General features: G+C 53.6%; 1 protein-coding gene across 1 annotated transcript in view; it reads right to left on the bottom strand.

Annotated features, from left to right (window-relative positions):
- FMNL2 (formin like 2) overlaps positions 1-10,122 on the bottom strand; it is a 123,531-nt gene extending 113,409 nt beyond the window's left edge. The window contains 1 exon segment of the mRNA XM_051810154.1: positions 9,787-10,122. Within this exon segment, the coding sequence (XP_051666114.1) occupies positions 9,787-9,903 (117 nt within the window). The 5' untranslated portion in view covers positions 9,904-10,122.
- Between the last annotated feature and the right edge of the window lie 5,387 nt (positions 10,123-15,509).

Genomic DNA, 15,509 nt, shown 5'->3' with positions numbered 1-15,509 from the left:
TCACCGTGTCAAATTGGCCCCTGGAGAGTCGATGGCCACCAAGCAACACTTACACCACGCGAGGAAAAAATCACCTGTGAGGCAAAGCTTTTTGGAGGGATGGCACATCCAAGCCCACGGTTCCCCAAGGTGTGACCACTCTCTGCCATCTGTTTTCCATCAGCTCCCCCGTAAAACTCCGTGTGCCCCGTTTCCAACCAATCCCATATTTCAACCTGCTGCCCCCGGGGGTGGAACGTAATTATTCAGATTTCCAGTTTCAGGCTTCTTATGTCTGAGAGAAGAGACAAATTCCCCCAACGTGTGAGAGTGTACAGACGCACGGAGGCTTCCCCCCCACACACGTGAAACATCAAAGCTCTTATTTGACCAGGCTTTAAGTTAAATATTTGTGATGGTTAATTTATTTGACCGTCCGTGCTTGCAGGGCTCAGAGCTGGGCAGAAAGCCCTTTGAAGCACTCCCAAACACGCTAAATTATGGGAAATCTTCGGGAAAAGCTGCTGTACGAACTCAGCCAAGTCACCTCCATCACTCCCCAGACCTTTCCTTTCCCCTGCCTGCAGATCCAGCCCAGGTAGATCCGTGTCATTTGTGTGCCCTTTGGAAAGCAGGACAAGAGGGATCACAGAGGGACGTGCCAGAGCGTTAGAGGGACGAACAACCAGAGCTCCTGCACTGAACAATTTGCTTCTTCATTGTAATTACTGGCTTCTGAAAGACTTCAGCAACTTTGCCAACTTGTACAACCCTCTATTCTCTGCTTTTGGCCTCAACTGTACAGTCATTTTGCAGACAAACAAGTAACAGATGTACAATCTATAGTCGCCCCAAGTCCTTTTATAGTAAATGATTTCTGGCCAAATAATGTATATTTAAAAAAAAAAAAAAGGCAAACCACGAACGAACACAAATTCTTGTATTTTTTAAGGTATCTCCCACAACACCCCAACATACACTAAAAAACCTAAACTTTCTTCATATGCTTCTGGAATATTCTGTGTGGGAGGAACTTCTGCCCTCAACCAACACCCACGTAGGGGAGAGTGGCCAGAGGTGTCCACCAATTTTGGAGACACCAAGGGCAGCCCTGTGGGCTCCTACTGCCATCACCAACCACTTCTGCCCCTGGACCACAGGGATACAACTTCTGAGAGGGCAGGAGGCCATAGTTACAGAATCCCAGACTGGTTTGGGTAGGAAGGGACCTCAAAGCCCATCCAGTCCCACCCCTGCCATGGGCAGGGACACCTTCCACCAGCCCAGGTTGCTCCAACCTGGCCTTGGACACTTGCAGGGATCCAGGGGCAGCCACAGCTTCTCTGGGAAATCCATTCCATCACCTCACCATCCTCACAGCCAAGAATCCCTTCCCAATATCCATCTAACCCTGCCCTCCTCCAGCTCAAAGCCATTCCCCTTGTCCCACCCTCCATGGTTCACCCTGCTCCGTGCCCGTCACACAACATGACAAGAGAAGTCACAACTTCCAGGAGTTTTCCTGTGGACCTTTCTGACGTGGGCTTTTCCCTGGGGCCCAGAGCAGGCTGTACCCAGAGCAGCCCAGCCCCTGGCAGGACCGTTCCCAGGGTGGCAGTGCCGAGGTGTCCCCACTTGCCTCTCCGACGCTGCCGTCGGGAAGCGCCGGGCACGTTTCCAGCTCATGATCCAGGACACTCCGGCGCTCTCAAGAGCAGCAGTGCAGAGTCCTGGAGGTCCTCACAGCGCCCAGCACTCATGAGAAGACCATTCATCTCCAACACAATGCCACCATTATGTTGCTTTATGAATATCCTCCCCAAATATATGTTTAACGCTGCGCAGTCACGGCACACAAACGCTTGGTTTGTTGAGAGATCCCCCAGTAAATTGAAAACCAACACATGTTGAGTTTCTGCAGCATGTTATAGCACAGTATACACAAGTTATACATTCTCCAAGTCTTTAAGCAATGAAACACTTGTGAAAGGCACTATTTTAGGAAGAGACAAAGCCTAGGACAAATTAGTGCTTTTGTTTTCCAATATATCCATATATAACGTTGTGCATCTCGAGTTATTAAAGTTAAAAAGCAGATGATCGTGGGCAAAACAATCAGTGCAAGTGAAACAACACTCAGTTAAAACAGGGGTGCAAATCATACCTGCAGATCATATAATCCTGGAATATCCTGGGTGGGAAGGGACCCACAGGGATCATCCATCCAACCCCTGGCCCTGCACAGACACCCCAGTGATCCTCCCCTGTGCCTCAGAGCGTTGTCCAAACCCTCCTGGAGCTCTGGCAGCCTTGGGGCTGTGCCCACTGCCCTGGGGAGCCTGGTCAGTGCCAACCACCCTCTGGGGGAAGAACCTTTCCCTGAGATGCAGCCTAAACTGGAGCCCTTGGCAGGAGTAACTGGGAAAACGGCATTTCCCAGTGACAGTTCTGTGTGGGCAAGAATTGTCCCTTCCACGGTCAACTGGTGTCAGGGTGTGAAGGCCAAGGGATGAAAATCTGCTTGTTTGACAACACTGACCCTTCAGAACTGCAATCAGCAGGATGTGATAAAAGGGAAATGACTCTTTTCAAGCCCCAGCAGCTGCAGGTGCTGTTACCTGGACCAGCCTGAGCCCTTTGGCTCCATGATGCTGCAGCTCCTCACTGCTGGAGGCTCACACCAGAGACCTCCTTCTAACCCCATTATAAATCAAATGGAGGGAGTAGGTGTCGCTTATTTCCCACAGCAAATTCCCAAACGGATTCTTCCAAACAGAAAACAAACAATAATTCAGCTCAGTTTGTCTCCCATGTGGCTGCTGCACGCTGCTGGCCGTGGAAACCTTCCAGCAGCTGGATCAGCTGGTCCCACCACTGCCCGGGAGCACACTTCCAACTGGCCTGCTAGTTCTAAGGTCCAAAGAAAAATCATATTTACATCTCCCAGTGGTGAGAAAACCCTCTGGAGCAGGGCATGTTCCACCCACAGCTCCTGCTGCCACCTCACCTTCCCAGGACACGGCACCCAAAGGGCACCAGGCAAACCAACCACGTCCCTTCCGTGGCCTCCTGCACCGGGAAGTGTTTTGATCCTGATCATCGAGAGCTTAATTCAAACTCAAGAGGCAGCCCAGATGCTTAAAAATAAACTGGTGCTGAAGTGTTGCTGCATTAGCATGTTTTGCATAATTCATTTCCTCGTGCTGAGCAGAGCCCTTCGCCTCCCGCCCCACGAGGTCACGGTGGCAGCGCGGGCACCTCCACGTGCTGCTCCACGGCCTGCTCCGGGCACAGCCCGGGGGGCCAGCACTCCCTGCCAGACACAATCCAGCTCAGAATGGTCTGGGTTGCCTGGAGATCCCCTGGATCCCTGAAGTGTCCAAGGTCAGGTTGGACAGGGCTTGGAGTAACCTGGGCTAGTGGAAGGCAGAAGGGTAGAATGAGATGATCCTCAGTGTCCCTTCCAAACCAAACCAGCCTGGGATTCCAGGAAATCAATCCATGGGTTTTACCACTGTAACACCTGAGTCCCAGGGGCATTCCCTGCTCTATTTTGGTTCTAAATGTACAGCTGGAACATGGGAATCCTTCTTCCATGAGCAGGTCATGGAGCTCTGAGTGATGGCCCTAAACATGGGATCAGAATCAGTCCCTCTGCAGACGGACTCTGGACAAGGGATGGAGGGACAGGACACAGGGAATGGCTTCCCACTGCCAGAGGGGAGGGTGAGATGGGATATTGGGAAGGAATTCCTGGCTGGGAGGGTGGTAAGGCCCTGGCACAGGTTGGGCAGAGAAGCTGTGGCTGCCCCTGGATCCCTGGAAGTGTCCAAGGCCAGGTTGGAGCAACCTGGGCTAGTGGAAGGTGTCCCTGCCCGTGGCAGGGGGTGGAATGAGATGGGCTTTGAGTTCCCTTCCAAACCATTCCATGACCAGTGTAAGTGGCACCAAACTCCCCTGATGGACGTCACCAACTCCTGACAACAACTAGTGCAGCAGAACCTGCAGCAAAACCAAAGAGGTTTTACCTTCCCTGTGCTACAAATCCACACTAGGCACCAATGCCAATGTGGGATCATCCCACCTGGACACTGGTGCCACTGGAGCCCAAACTTGGCCCATGAGACCCTTCCCTGGCCACCTCCTCACACCCACTGAGGGAGCTGCTGCCCAGAGCAAGCACCACACTGACCAGGGGCTGGGGAAAAGCAAAAGCAAAACTGCAATCAATCCCAGGGATTTTCCACTCCTGACCAGAACAGTGGGCACCATTCATCCTCACTTCCCAGTCACTGAGCTGGGAGCACAGCAACAGCCTGGAAAATGAACAGAAATGCTGAAAGCTCGAAACTAAAAACGTATTTGGGGGGAAAGGTTTGGCTCTCAGTAACCTCCCAACGACCGAACAAGAGATCAGAAAGGGAAATGTCAGAGCTTGGTTTCACTTTAGGAGGGATTCCAAGGCAGAAATAATGAGGCAAATAAACCCAGTTCCTCCTGCAGGGTCACTCACTCCCCTGGCTATGAAGTGCCAGACCAAGGTGACAGATTTAAACCACCTTTTCCAACAGACTGGGAAGAGAAATTCTTTTATTCAGCAGGTGCTGACCTCAAAATGAGAACAAGTTCAAACCCTGCTAAAAACAGGGGCGGTGCTGATCTCAGATGAAGCACCAGATCAGTCCCTCTGGCAGCTTTAAGGAGCTCCCAAAATTCCAGCAGGGAAAAAACACTCCCCTTCTCTTAAGCAGCCCCATAAGGACAGGCTGATAATTACCCTGCACACCTTCAGATGGATGTTTTATTTTAAAAAGGACTTGGAGTCTTTAAAAAGTTCCCTAAATAATTTATAATCTTTGTGGAATGATGCAAAAAAATATAATAAAAATAACAAGTCCTTTCGAAACAAACAAACACAACAAATCAAACATTTCCGTTTGGGTTTGTTTCTGCTGAGTTTTGCTATTTGGGGAGGAGAAGTTCCTGTGGATTTTAACACCTTTTCATGCAGATTTTATTTCTAAATTAAAGACTACAGGCTGACTCCAGTCACTCCAAGTCATTCAGTCACCAACTGAAAACTACCCAACAGCTACTGTTTTACTTCAGACCATCTTGTAAACTCTGAATTTCATTTTGCACCTCTCAAATTCTTTCCCAACATCACCAACATCCTGCAGCACAGAAGAAGAGAACATGTCACACCTCAGGGCCAAGTTTTGCGTGACCTTGCTTGTGAAGACAAAATAAAAATAATAAAAACCCCTTTTATCTTGCACACAAGGTTAAGGGAGTCGATAAAGATGTTTAATAAAGGTTCAGTGCACTGGTGGTGCAGGTTCAGGGTAAAGGCAGGGGGGTTCCACCTCAATAAGTTGTTTGAGCTGTTGTTGTTCACCTCAGACCTCGCGTTCCAGACACTCAAATTAAAAATTAGTTTTATAAAAATAATTCTCCTGTGATGTCTGGGTGGAAAAACTCACAAATGCCACCCCCTGGCTGCCACAGCAGCTGGGCACAAGTGTCACCACCCAGTGCTCCCTCCCTCTGAAATACATGTATTTAACAGTGGGATTTATTGGACTGTTTCCTCATTAAAAGGTGTCATTGCCCAAATCATTGCAATGAGACCTTAAGGTAGAGCCCAGGGGCTCTGTCAGAGCTGGGGCCTGAACAAGGAAACCCAACAGGGCTGAATTTTAGAAATCTCCTTTTCCTGAAGATTCCTAAACCTAGTTCAGTGTCTCTCAGCTTCCACAGTATTGCCTTCAAATTCCACCAAACCAACACAAATCACACCTGATATGGGAGTCTCAGGTATTTCAGGATCTCCACTGAAATCCATCCCAAGTTCTGCTAAATTTAGGAATCACAACAAGGAATCCAGTGCCCCACCAGCTCCACCAAAGGAGGGAACTCATCCTACCCCACAGACATCCCCTGCAGCCACGTCCTGCTCTGTAATGATTTGCAGACCCTAAACCATCCATATTATAAAACAAAGCCTAATATACTTGATGGACCAGGAAGGGGAATGGAAAACAGCTGGGAAACATTAGAGTTTTCACACTGAGCCTTCGAATTCTTCAGCAGGAGACACTCAAACTGCCCTCACCGGTGTGGAAAACGATGCTGGGACAAAATCCACCATGAAAGGGGAAATTCTAGTGGAAGGAGGAAGTTCTTACAGGCAAAGCCTTGAGTGCCCTGAGCAGAACGAGAGTGGCTGCCCTGCCCTCACGTTACACCGAGGATGGCAAACACCTCCCTTCAGCCTTCAGCCCCGTCCCTCCAGCCCACAGCAGCGGGCACAGAAGCCTCCTTTGTACATGAAATCCCACTTGGAGGGGGTAAGAGGATATTTCCTGTTAACCTCACCGCAGATTTGTAATCCAGCAGTCAAATTATGTCAATCACAGCTCATTAGGCACCGATTTCCCCTGCCAACTCCGGCCTGGCTGCCTCCTCCAAACCACGTGGCGTTTGCAAACGTGCAACCCCGTTATGGGATCAGGGGGAGACCACCCTGCTGCAGGAGCTGGGAGCCTGGAATTCACCCCCATGGATCCCAGCTTCCCACAGGGAACAGTGGTGCCATCGTGTCTAGGGATGCTCGTGGCACACTTGGTTTGCCGAGCGATGGTTTTCCCGGCAGCAAAGCAGGGTTGGACACCAGAATCCAGGGTTTATGCCTCACGTGTCCGTAGGATAAAGCCAGGAAAACATCCCACAAGGCTGAGGAGGAAAAGGGAGCATCTTGGGGAAGGCAGGTCCCTGCAGGCACATGCCAGTGATGGAAGGCTCAGAGTCAGCTCTGGGATCCAGATCTCAGTTTATCCATCAGCCCTCACGGGCACATCGGGACACTTGGTGGCCATGACACACTCCGGGGTAAACCTGAGACTGAGGAAATTATTTCACAGGAACGGGGGACAATTCACATCAGCAGCTTAGAGACAGAAAGCTGGATCTCTCTTGGGTTATCCTGCACGTTTCCCTCCTCCAAGTACATCCCATCAAACACAACACACACCCCTGGGCCTCACACCGGAGACTCCACGCAGCACACAAGCCATGGAAGCACATTTACCACAGCAGTGCCAAAAACAGCCCCAGGACATCCAGATCCACAGGAAACCCCTCTCGTGTTATTTGTCCAGCAGGCCAAGAGGTGTGGCACAGCCAGGCCTGGCACCACCTCACACGGGCTCAGCACACCCTCGGGAACGCCGTGGGAGCACAGGGAGATTGGAGAGCTTCACCCAAAAAGTGTGACCTGGGGCACTGCCCATCACCCCCTCCAGTGGAAACACCTCAAAGAGCGAGGCTACCCAGAGGTGACTCTGCATGTTTGAGGTGACAAACCACCTCACCAGAGCCCTTCCTCAAGACCAGCTCCTCTAACAACGCACGCTGGCACATTCATCCATCACCTCCAGGCACATCAGGGACCACAGAGATCCTGGAGAAGCTCAGGGGAGCGTGTTCAAAGTGGGAAAAATAAAAGTTGCTATCACAGCATTCGTGGCCATGGACGTGTTTTGGAGGGTGATGGCTCGTTGTCCTGCACGAGGGGGGGGAAACTTCCAAACACACTCGTGAGGCTGCACAGGAGGAACCTTTCCTGCACAACCCGATCCTGGCACACAGAACTGGAAACAAACCCCTCAGCACGATGACTCCAGATCTGCACGAGCCACTCAGCTGAGCCTCGTGTTCATCAACGTCACAATCAGTCCTGGAAATTTCGTCAGTGACACGAGAATTGCCACTGTCAGCAAAGCCCTCCAGGACCTCAACAGGGCTCCCCAGTGTGCCAGCAACGCCGGTGCCAGGCTAATTTCTTAAGACAGCGTGTAAAGAAGGTGAGATTTAGTCCTATAACCTTCAGCTTCTTCTTCAGACTCACATCCCCTGACTAATCCACCATCCCCACAGAAAATATCCCTCGTCCTTTCTCCCCTCACCATTCCTTTCTCATCAATCCTTGCAGCCCTCCTGCCTGCCCCGCTCTGGGGTTTGACTGGTGGCACAGCCATCCTTCCCTCAGAGCCACAGAGAAAGCAAAACAGTAACAGCCGGGGAGTTTATTCCTTCAGGAACTGCTCAGAGATTTCCTGGAAGCTGCAACACCACCAGCCATCCCTGGCTGGCTTCCAGGACGGGATGAAGGTGATTTTTGGAGCCCCACCTTGCAGCTTCGCCCAATGGGAGAAGGAATCAATGGGAGCAAACCATCCAACACCCCATTTGTACAGACTGTGCCTCTGCATGGCCTCTCCCTCCAGCAAGGCTATAGCACTCGCCCTCTGAGCCTTTATTTAAGTCCATCTTTAGAACCAGAGGCCATCTCCTCCTTTCAAGTACCTCAGGAAATCACAGGCACGGCCCTGTTATCTCCCATATTTACATTACACATCTCTAACGCTCTCCCAGAGGACGTCTCTGCCTCTGACTGATCTAATCAATCAGTCCCAACTCAAACCCACCAATTTTCTCCCCCAGACCACGCAGGCAAACCAAGCCAGACACTCTTGCGGCAGGTTAGGATGAATCCAGACCCGATTCTGAGCCCTGTGCTGCCTGCAGGAGCATCTCCCATCCGCAGAACCACCACGGCTTTCCCGACAAGAGCAACACGACATCAAGGTTTTTCCACTGTGCCTAATAATCGTAACATCTCACTCGCCATTTGGCTCGTCAGTGGGGGTTCCTGACTGAATAGGCTTATTCTTTTCTTAGACATGATAATCTAATTGGGTCTAACCAGAAATAATCCCCAGCGCACACCAGTTCGCGAATCCTCGCCCAGCGCCGGGAGCGTTTCGCGGCCCGGGGGGGCTGCCCCGGGATGTGCGACGGGAATTACTCCGGCAGCAGCTCTCCCGGCCGGGCTTCCCTGGCACTGCAGGGAGCGCGGGGCATGGCACGCACAGGGGGCCGCTCGCCCTCCTCCCCGGCCCTGCTCCGCACGGAGACGGGGCTCCGAGTAGGGAGGGCACGGCAGAGGGAGACGGGGCGCCACGACCGAGTCGCGATAGCCGGGTCGCGATACCCGGGTCGCGCTGCTCGGGCGCCTGAGAGCCAGCGGGAGGTTTGCGGGATGCGGCGCCCGGGGAGCACCCAGGGGAGCACCCAGGGGAGCACCCAGGGGAGCACAGCCCTGCTGATCCCAAACACCCGGCCCGTCCCGCTGATCCCAAACACCCAGCCCAGCACTGGCCCCGGTGCCCCGCGCACACCGGAGGGGCAGTGCAGGGGTGTCCCCAGGGGGAAACGGGACCGGGGTGTCCCCGTTGGTGGGGGGGCAGGACCGAGAGGTATCCTCGAGGGAGAAGGAGAGGGGTGTCCCCGGGGAGGATGGAGGGGGTGGGGGGACAGGACCGAGGTGTCTCCGGGGGGCAGGACAGGGGGCTCCCCGGGAGGGGGAGGGCAGGACGGCGGCGTCCTCGAGGGGTCACAGGACCGGGGTGTCCCCGGGTGGGGGAACAGGACCGGGGTGTCCCGGGGGGCTCCGCCGGGCCGGGCCGATCCCCGCCCGCAGCTCCAGCCCCGCCGGGGCCGCCCCCGCCCGCGGGCTGCGCTCCGCCGGCGCCGGGCGAACCGGCCGGGGCTCTGCCTGGGCTCGGCCAGGGGCGGCTCTCGGGGGGCTCCCGAGACAAAGAGCCGCGGCCCCGTCCCGCGGGCGGGGGGCCGAGCCCACCCCACCTGTGCCCGGCCGCCGCTCCCGCTCCAACTTTTCGGCGCTGCCTCCCCCCCCGCCCCGCTCCGCGCCGCCCGCAGACAATGGGGCCGGCGCCGGCTCACCAGGACCACAGCGAAGCGCTCCTCCAGCTCGCCGGGCTCGGGCATGGGCAGCTTGAGGGGCACGGGGTGCGCCCGCAGCTCGGTGTGCTGCGCGTCCACGCTGCCCGCGTTGCCCATGGCGGCCCCTCGGCGCTGCCCCGCGGGCTCCGCGCTCGGGGCTCCCTCTTCTCTTCTCTTCTCTCCTCTCTCTCTCTCTTCTCTCCCTCTCTTCTCTCTCTCTCTCTCTCTCTACCACCGCCGGCGCTTCGCGGCGCCGCCGCCCGTCATGGCTCGCCGCCCTCGCCCTCCTCCCCCCGGGGCGGGCTCGCTCCGGCTCCGGCTGCGGCTGCGACTCCTGCTCCGGCTCCAGCCCAGGCTGCGGCTCCCCCGCATGCCGCCCGCACAAAGCCCCGCTCCGCCCCCGGCCCGCGGCGCCATGGGACTCGTAGTCCCGCCGCCCGCCGGGGGAGGGACGCGGGGAAAGAGTGGGAAAGGGAGAGAGAAGGGGTGGGAAGGGGATGGGGAAGGGGTGGGAAGGGGATGGCGAAGGGTGGGCAGCGGTGGGGGCGACCCCGCCGCCTCCATTTTGGCCGAGCGGGCGCGCTGGGCAGGGATGGAGGGGCAGGACGCGGGGAACGGCTTCATGCGGCCAAGGCCCCCCTGCCTTGGGGATTAGGAAGGAATTCCTGGCTGGGAGAGTGGGCTGCCCCTGGATCCCTGGGAGTGTCCAAGGCCAGGGGGCTTGGAGCAACCTGGGCTGGTGGAAGGTTGGGGTTGGAACTGGATGATCCTTAATGTCCCTTCCAGCCCAAACCATCCTGGGACTCCATGGTCTCTGTGCACCCACTGTGGTGCCAGCATGGGGCTGACACTGCAGCCACAGGGGCCTGTTGGCTTGGAGCAGCAGGGCCTTCTGCCCCACCGAGGGGCTTTCCAGGGTGCCCCCAGAGCCCACATCTCTTTGGCTGAGACTGGGACAATGGGGGAATCAATCTCCATAGGTTCACCACCCCAACGTATCCGTAACCAAGCCAGTGATGCTGCCTGGGCGTAATCAGGGGATCATCCTCCAAAGCATATCAAACCTGCCCACTCCTCAGGTGCTATTCCCCATTTCTTCATCATTCCCTGCAGATCCTCTCCAACACTATGTCAGTGTCCTGGTGGCCAAACGCAGCCCCTGGGAATGGTCCCTGGGTGTGCAGGGGCCGTGCAGGAAACACGAGCCTGGCCCCCAGCACTCCCCCCCAGTTTGGAGAAAATCCCAGGAGATGGCATTGACCCGTTTGGTGACTGTGCTGTCCTGCTCTTACATCTGTGTTAGTCCCCACTCCAAGACCTAATTCCCTCCTGTCACCCACAATCCGTATCCCACTGTCTTCTATTAACATTCCATTATCCTTCCAGGGAAGAATGATTTTCACTCAGCTGTCACCTCCACTACAACACTCTTACTGCTGTCTCTCCTCAACCCGAAGATTAATTTTTTGGGGGGGAAAGCAAGAAGATAAGATTGTTTAGAAAATGACCATTCCTGAATTTATTTCCTCTGGGATGGCAGTGGTGCCAGAGGCACAGCTCGCTGGGAATCCTGTGTGGCAGCACACGCAACCCTGCAGTGGAAATCCAGGGAAGTGACAGGAAGCTTTTCTCTGTGTGTGCTCTAAACCCACCACTAATTAAATGTGCTCATTCTAATTAGAAAAAAAAAAAAAAAAAGACATGACTGGGATGGGGAGTCCTGGATTAGACCCCACCTTGCCCATAGAGTATCAGGGCCCCCGAGCAATGCCAAGGGTGTGGATTCCTGCTCCACAGGCACTGGGGAAGGTGTTACCCCAGGAACAGCCCAGAATTCCATACAACTGCTCTGTCAAAAGCCTAAAATTCTTGCAATATCCTTAATAAACCAAGGTTTAAACCCCAGAGAGCCCTTGGGACTCAATAACAACGTTATTGTCGCTAGTGAAGGGACCGGTAATAAATACTTTGCTCAGGGTCTTTTATCTAAAACTATCACAATTCTTTGAGAGATTAATTAGTTAATTAAGCTTCACAACACTGCTGTGAGATAAGGGAGCAGTGAAGTGTCACTGATAACAGAGGAGGGTCAGGATACAGTGAGCTGGAGACAGTTTCCAGCCCGGGATCCTTCTCTCTCCCAGCAGCAAATTGCCAGCTGGGAATTACCTGCGACAGAAACCTTCCTCCAAGAGGAGGAATCCCAGCATTTTCCCAATCACTAATTCCCACCATGGAAGCACTCAGGAACCTCATTTTTCTGAATCAAGGGCAAATCCCCTCAGGATTTTTGCATCCCTCTGGACACAGGGACACGGTCGGGGCCCGGGAGCCGCTGCCAGCCACGAATACCTGGGACAGGTTGGGATAATTGCAGGGAATCCAAACTGGATTCCTTGGCTTGGCTTTCGGCAGGAAGCCAAAGGCAGCTCCAAATCCTGCTATGAGGCATATTCAGGTCAAAACCAGCCTTGCAAAGTTTTTAATGAAATTAGCCATCCTTACACACAGCAACTGTTTGACATCAATGCCAGAGTGCAAAGGAAGGAATTCTTTCAAGAGAATAAGAGGATTTTGAAGCAATTTGTTGTCTGTAACTGGGATGTCAATGTTTGCAAATGTCAGAACGAGCCTGGCAGCAGTGCTAAATAAAAAAGGGACTCAGCTGGCTCACACAAGGCTAAGAAATTATTCTGGGATAAAAATTCATGAACAAGAGCTTTGTTTTTACGTTTATTTATTCAAACTAAATAAGCAGCTACACAATGTGCAGTTCCCAGAGCTCATCCCAGGCACCTGGACAATTCACACCAGGTGATGCCACCAGGAAAGACACCAGGATTAATGGCCATACCAGCTCTGCAAGGGCTCTGTGCCACGAGCACGTGTGGAATTTCCCTGGAGAATGAGACATCTCAGCCTTTCCTCAAGCTCATTGGTCTGTTTGTCACCAAAATCTCCACACAACAAGCTGGAAGTTTGGGGCTGAGTCATTCCTAAAATCTCCTGAACCAGTGTCTACTTATCTGCCTGTGGAAGAATCTCTGGAGGGAAAAGCTTGGTTTATGAACCCTCATTTTCCCCGATGCTCAGCACTTCCAGATGGATCCCGAGCTGCAGTTCCAGGTGATGTGATATAATGTTCCTAAAGCTGGAGAGGCTTCAATAAATAGCCAGCTCCTGGCTCAGCCGTGGCAGGGGAAGTTTCATTCATTCATAATAAAGATGTAGAGCAACCATAACCCCTGTGTGAGAGCTGAGCAGGGCACACTTAACGAGAGGTTATTGATTGCAGCACACCAGCACTGACCTTGCCTGGGAGACAGAGAGGGGGTTTGCTGTAATAAAGGGAAAAAAGAATAAAAAACCAACCCATAGGCTGCTCTCTGAGAACAGTTTTCTCAAGGAAAATAAGAAGCTGCAGGGTGATGAGACACTGGCACAGGTTGGGCAGAGAAGCTGTGGCTTGGAGCAACCTGGGCTGGTGGAAGGTGAGATGAAGGTGGTGGGTGGAATGAGATGATCCTTAAGGTCCCTTCAATCCCTATTACTGTGTTTAATGACCTACAAACCTTTGTGTACTCAACTAATTTTGTTTGTTCTTCCCTTTCCTTTTGTACCTGCAGTGATTGTAAACGAAACTGAAATGTTGCTAGGAAAAGAAAAAAAAGACGGAAAATCCCACGTTTGGGATCAGCCTTCAAGTTCTGAGAATTCCCTGAAAATCGAGGAAAGGACTTACAGTAAAATTCACCCCCAAAGCAGCAGAGTTGGATTCGGTTACATAGAGAACTTGCTCCTTAATATGAATTAAAAGTAGCACTGTAAAATATCCAATTATGGAATCATGGAATGGTTTGGTTGGAAGGGACCTTAAAGCCCATCCAGTCCCACCCCCTGCCATGGGCAGGGACACCTTCCACCAGCCCAGGTTGCTCCAAGCCCCGTCCAACCTGGCCTTGGACACTTCCAGGGATCCAGGGGCAGCCACAGATTCTCTGCCCAACCTGTGCCAGGGCCTCACCACCCTCCCCGCCAGCAATTCCTTCCCAGTATCCCATCTTTCCCTGCCCTCTGGCAGCGGGAAGCCATTCCCTGTGCCCTGTCCCTCCATGCCTTGTCCCCAGTCCCTCTCCAGCTCTCCTGGAGCCCCTTTAGGCACTGCAAGGGGCTTCAAGGTCTCCCTGGAGCCTTCTCTTGTCCAGGTGAACCCCCCTCCAGGTAAATTGAGTTTAAAACAAGGTGCAAATGCTGGGATGGAGAATCCCCAGGGAGCACTGGGATGGGAAGAGGAACACCTGGAGCTGGAGGACACCCCACTTCCAGACTGGGATGGTGACCCTCGGGGTCATCCATGGAATCTCCATGTTCCTGCTCATCTCCCTGTGATCAAACACAACCCGAGTGTTGTTTTCTGGTGGGATTCAGCCCGGCCGGGAGCTCGTCCATGATTTATTGGCAGGAAGGCAAGCAGACAAAACACAACTTCGGAATTCCCAGCAAGGCAAGGGATTGCAAATGCTAATGAAACTGAGATAATGGAGCAGAAAATAGCAGGAGGGAAGGAGTCAATATTTAATAAAGCTGCTGTGTGAGCGCAGAGCGGCGCGGTGAGATGGAGACCGAGCCTGGAGGAGATGCAGTAACTGCCAGGAGATCCTTCTCTCCGCTTTTCCCGGCGATGGAGGGGCTGTAGCTCAGCCCTCAGCTGGCTCCTGGCTCCAAAGGCCACCCGTGGGACAATGCCAGCCATTGTCCCCAGGCAGGAGGACAGCTCCCTGTGCTTCCACGCAGGCTCCGCACACAAGCGCCGCACAAGTTCCCATTGTTTTCCCACCAAAGGCTCCTGACAAAGAGCTCCCGAGGATGCTTGGGCAAGAGGAATAAAACTAATTCAATTTTTTCAGCTGATAGAAGCTGTTTAGAGGCCTTAAATGGGTTTCAGAACTCCTGAGAAAAAAATATGGATTTCAATTTACGGGACTGATTAATAACATTTGTCTCCCAGCAAGGTGGGGGGGGAAGGGGGAGAATTTGCCAGAACAAGAGTTGTGCAGCCACTGGAAACACCTTTTCCAGACCTTTAAATCACGTTTTCCAGTGTCACCAGCTCCCCTCAATGATGTCTCACTGCAGGTAAAGCTCCCAGCAGTGCTGAGCTCTCCTTGCCCCCCCTTCCCATGTAGCTGGTGCCCCCGGGATGCTCCATGGACACAGGGTGGGTGGCACTGTGGCCTCTCCTGGCTGTTGTTTTAAATTTAGGGACTCCTCAGCATCTGCCAAGTGAAAGAGTTGCCACTATCCCTGTCTGCATCCCTGGCAGCTGGGGATGTGTGGGGTGGGAGCACTTCTGGGAATGCTCCCACTGCTCACTGAGCAGGCGCGTGGGGAGATGGGGTGGGGGGTGCTGAGTGTGAGGACCTGCTGGTCCCACAGGGTGTGCAGGGTCATTAGGGGGTACCTGGTGTCACAGGTTGATGTTCTCCAAGGTTTGGGACAGTTTGTGACTGTCCTCACCCCTCAGGGCCTGTTTGTGGCAGGTCCTGGGTTGAGGGTCACCGGTCCCAGCTGACAGATTTTCAGGGGGAGCAAAAGCTTTCCATGGGAGCACAGGGACATCAGTCTGGAGTTCCTCAGCTTCCCAGGGAGCCTGCTGGGAGCTGGACAGTGGGACAAGTCACTGCTTTGCTCCTGAGCTGTGCCAGGCAGGGACGGGCAGACTG

The sequence above is a fragment of the Manacus candei genome, unplaced genomic scaffold, assembly GCF_025592945.1.
Source record: "Manacus candei isolate 608988 ecotype Guabito, Panama unplaced genomic scaffold, ASM2559294v1 h1tg000077l, whole genome shotgun sequence".
NCBI lineage: Eukaryota > Metazoa > Chordata > Aves > Passeriformes > Pipridae > Manacus > Manacus candei.
The sequence above is the reverse complement of the archived record's forward strand: the minus strand, read 5'-3'. Positions and strand labels throughout refer to the sequence as shown.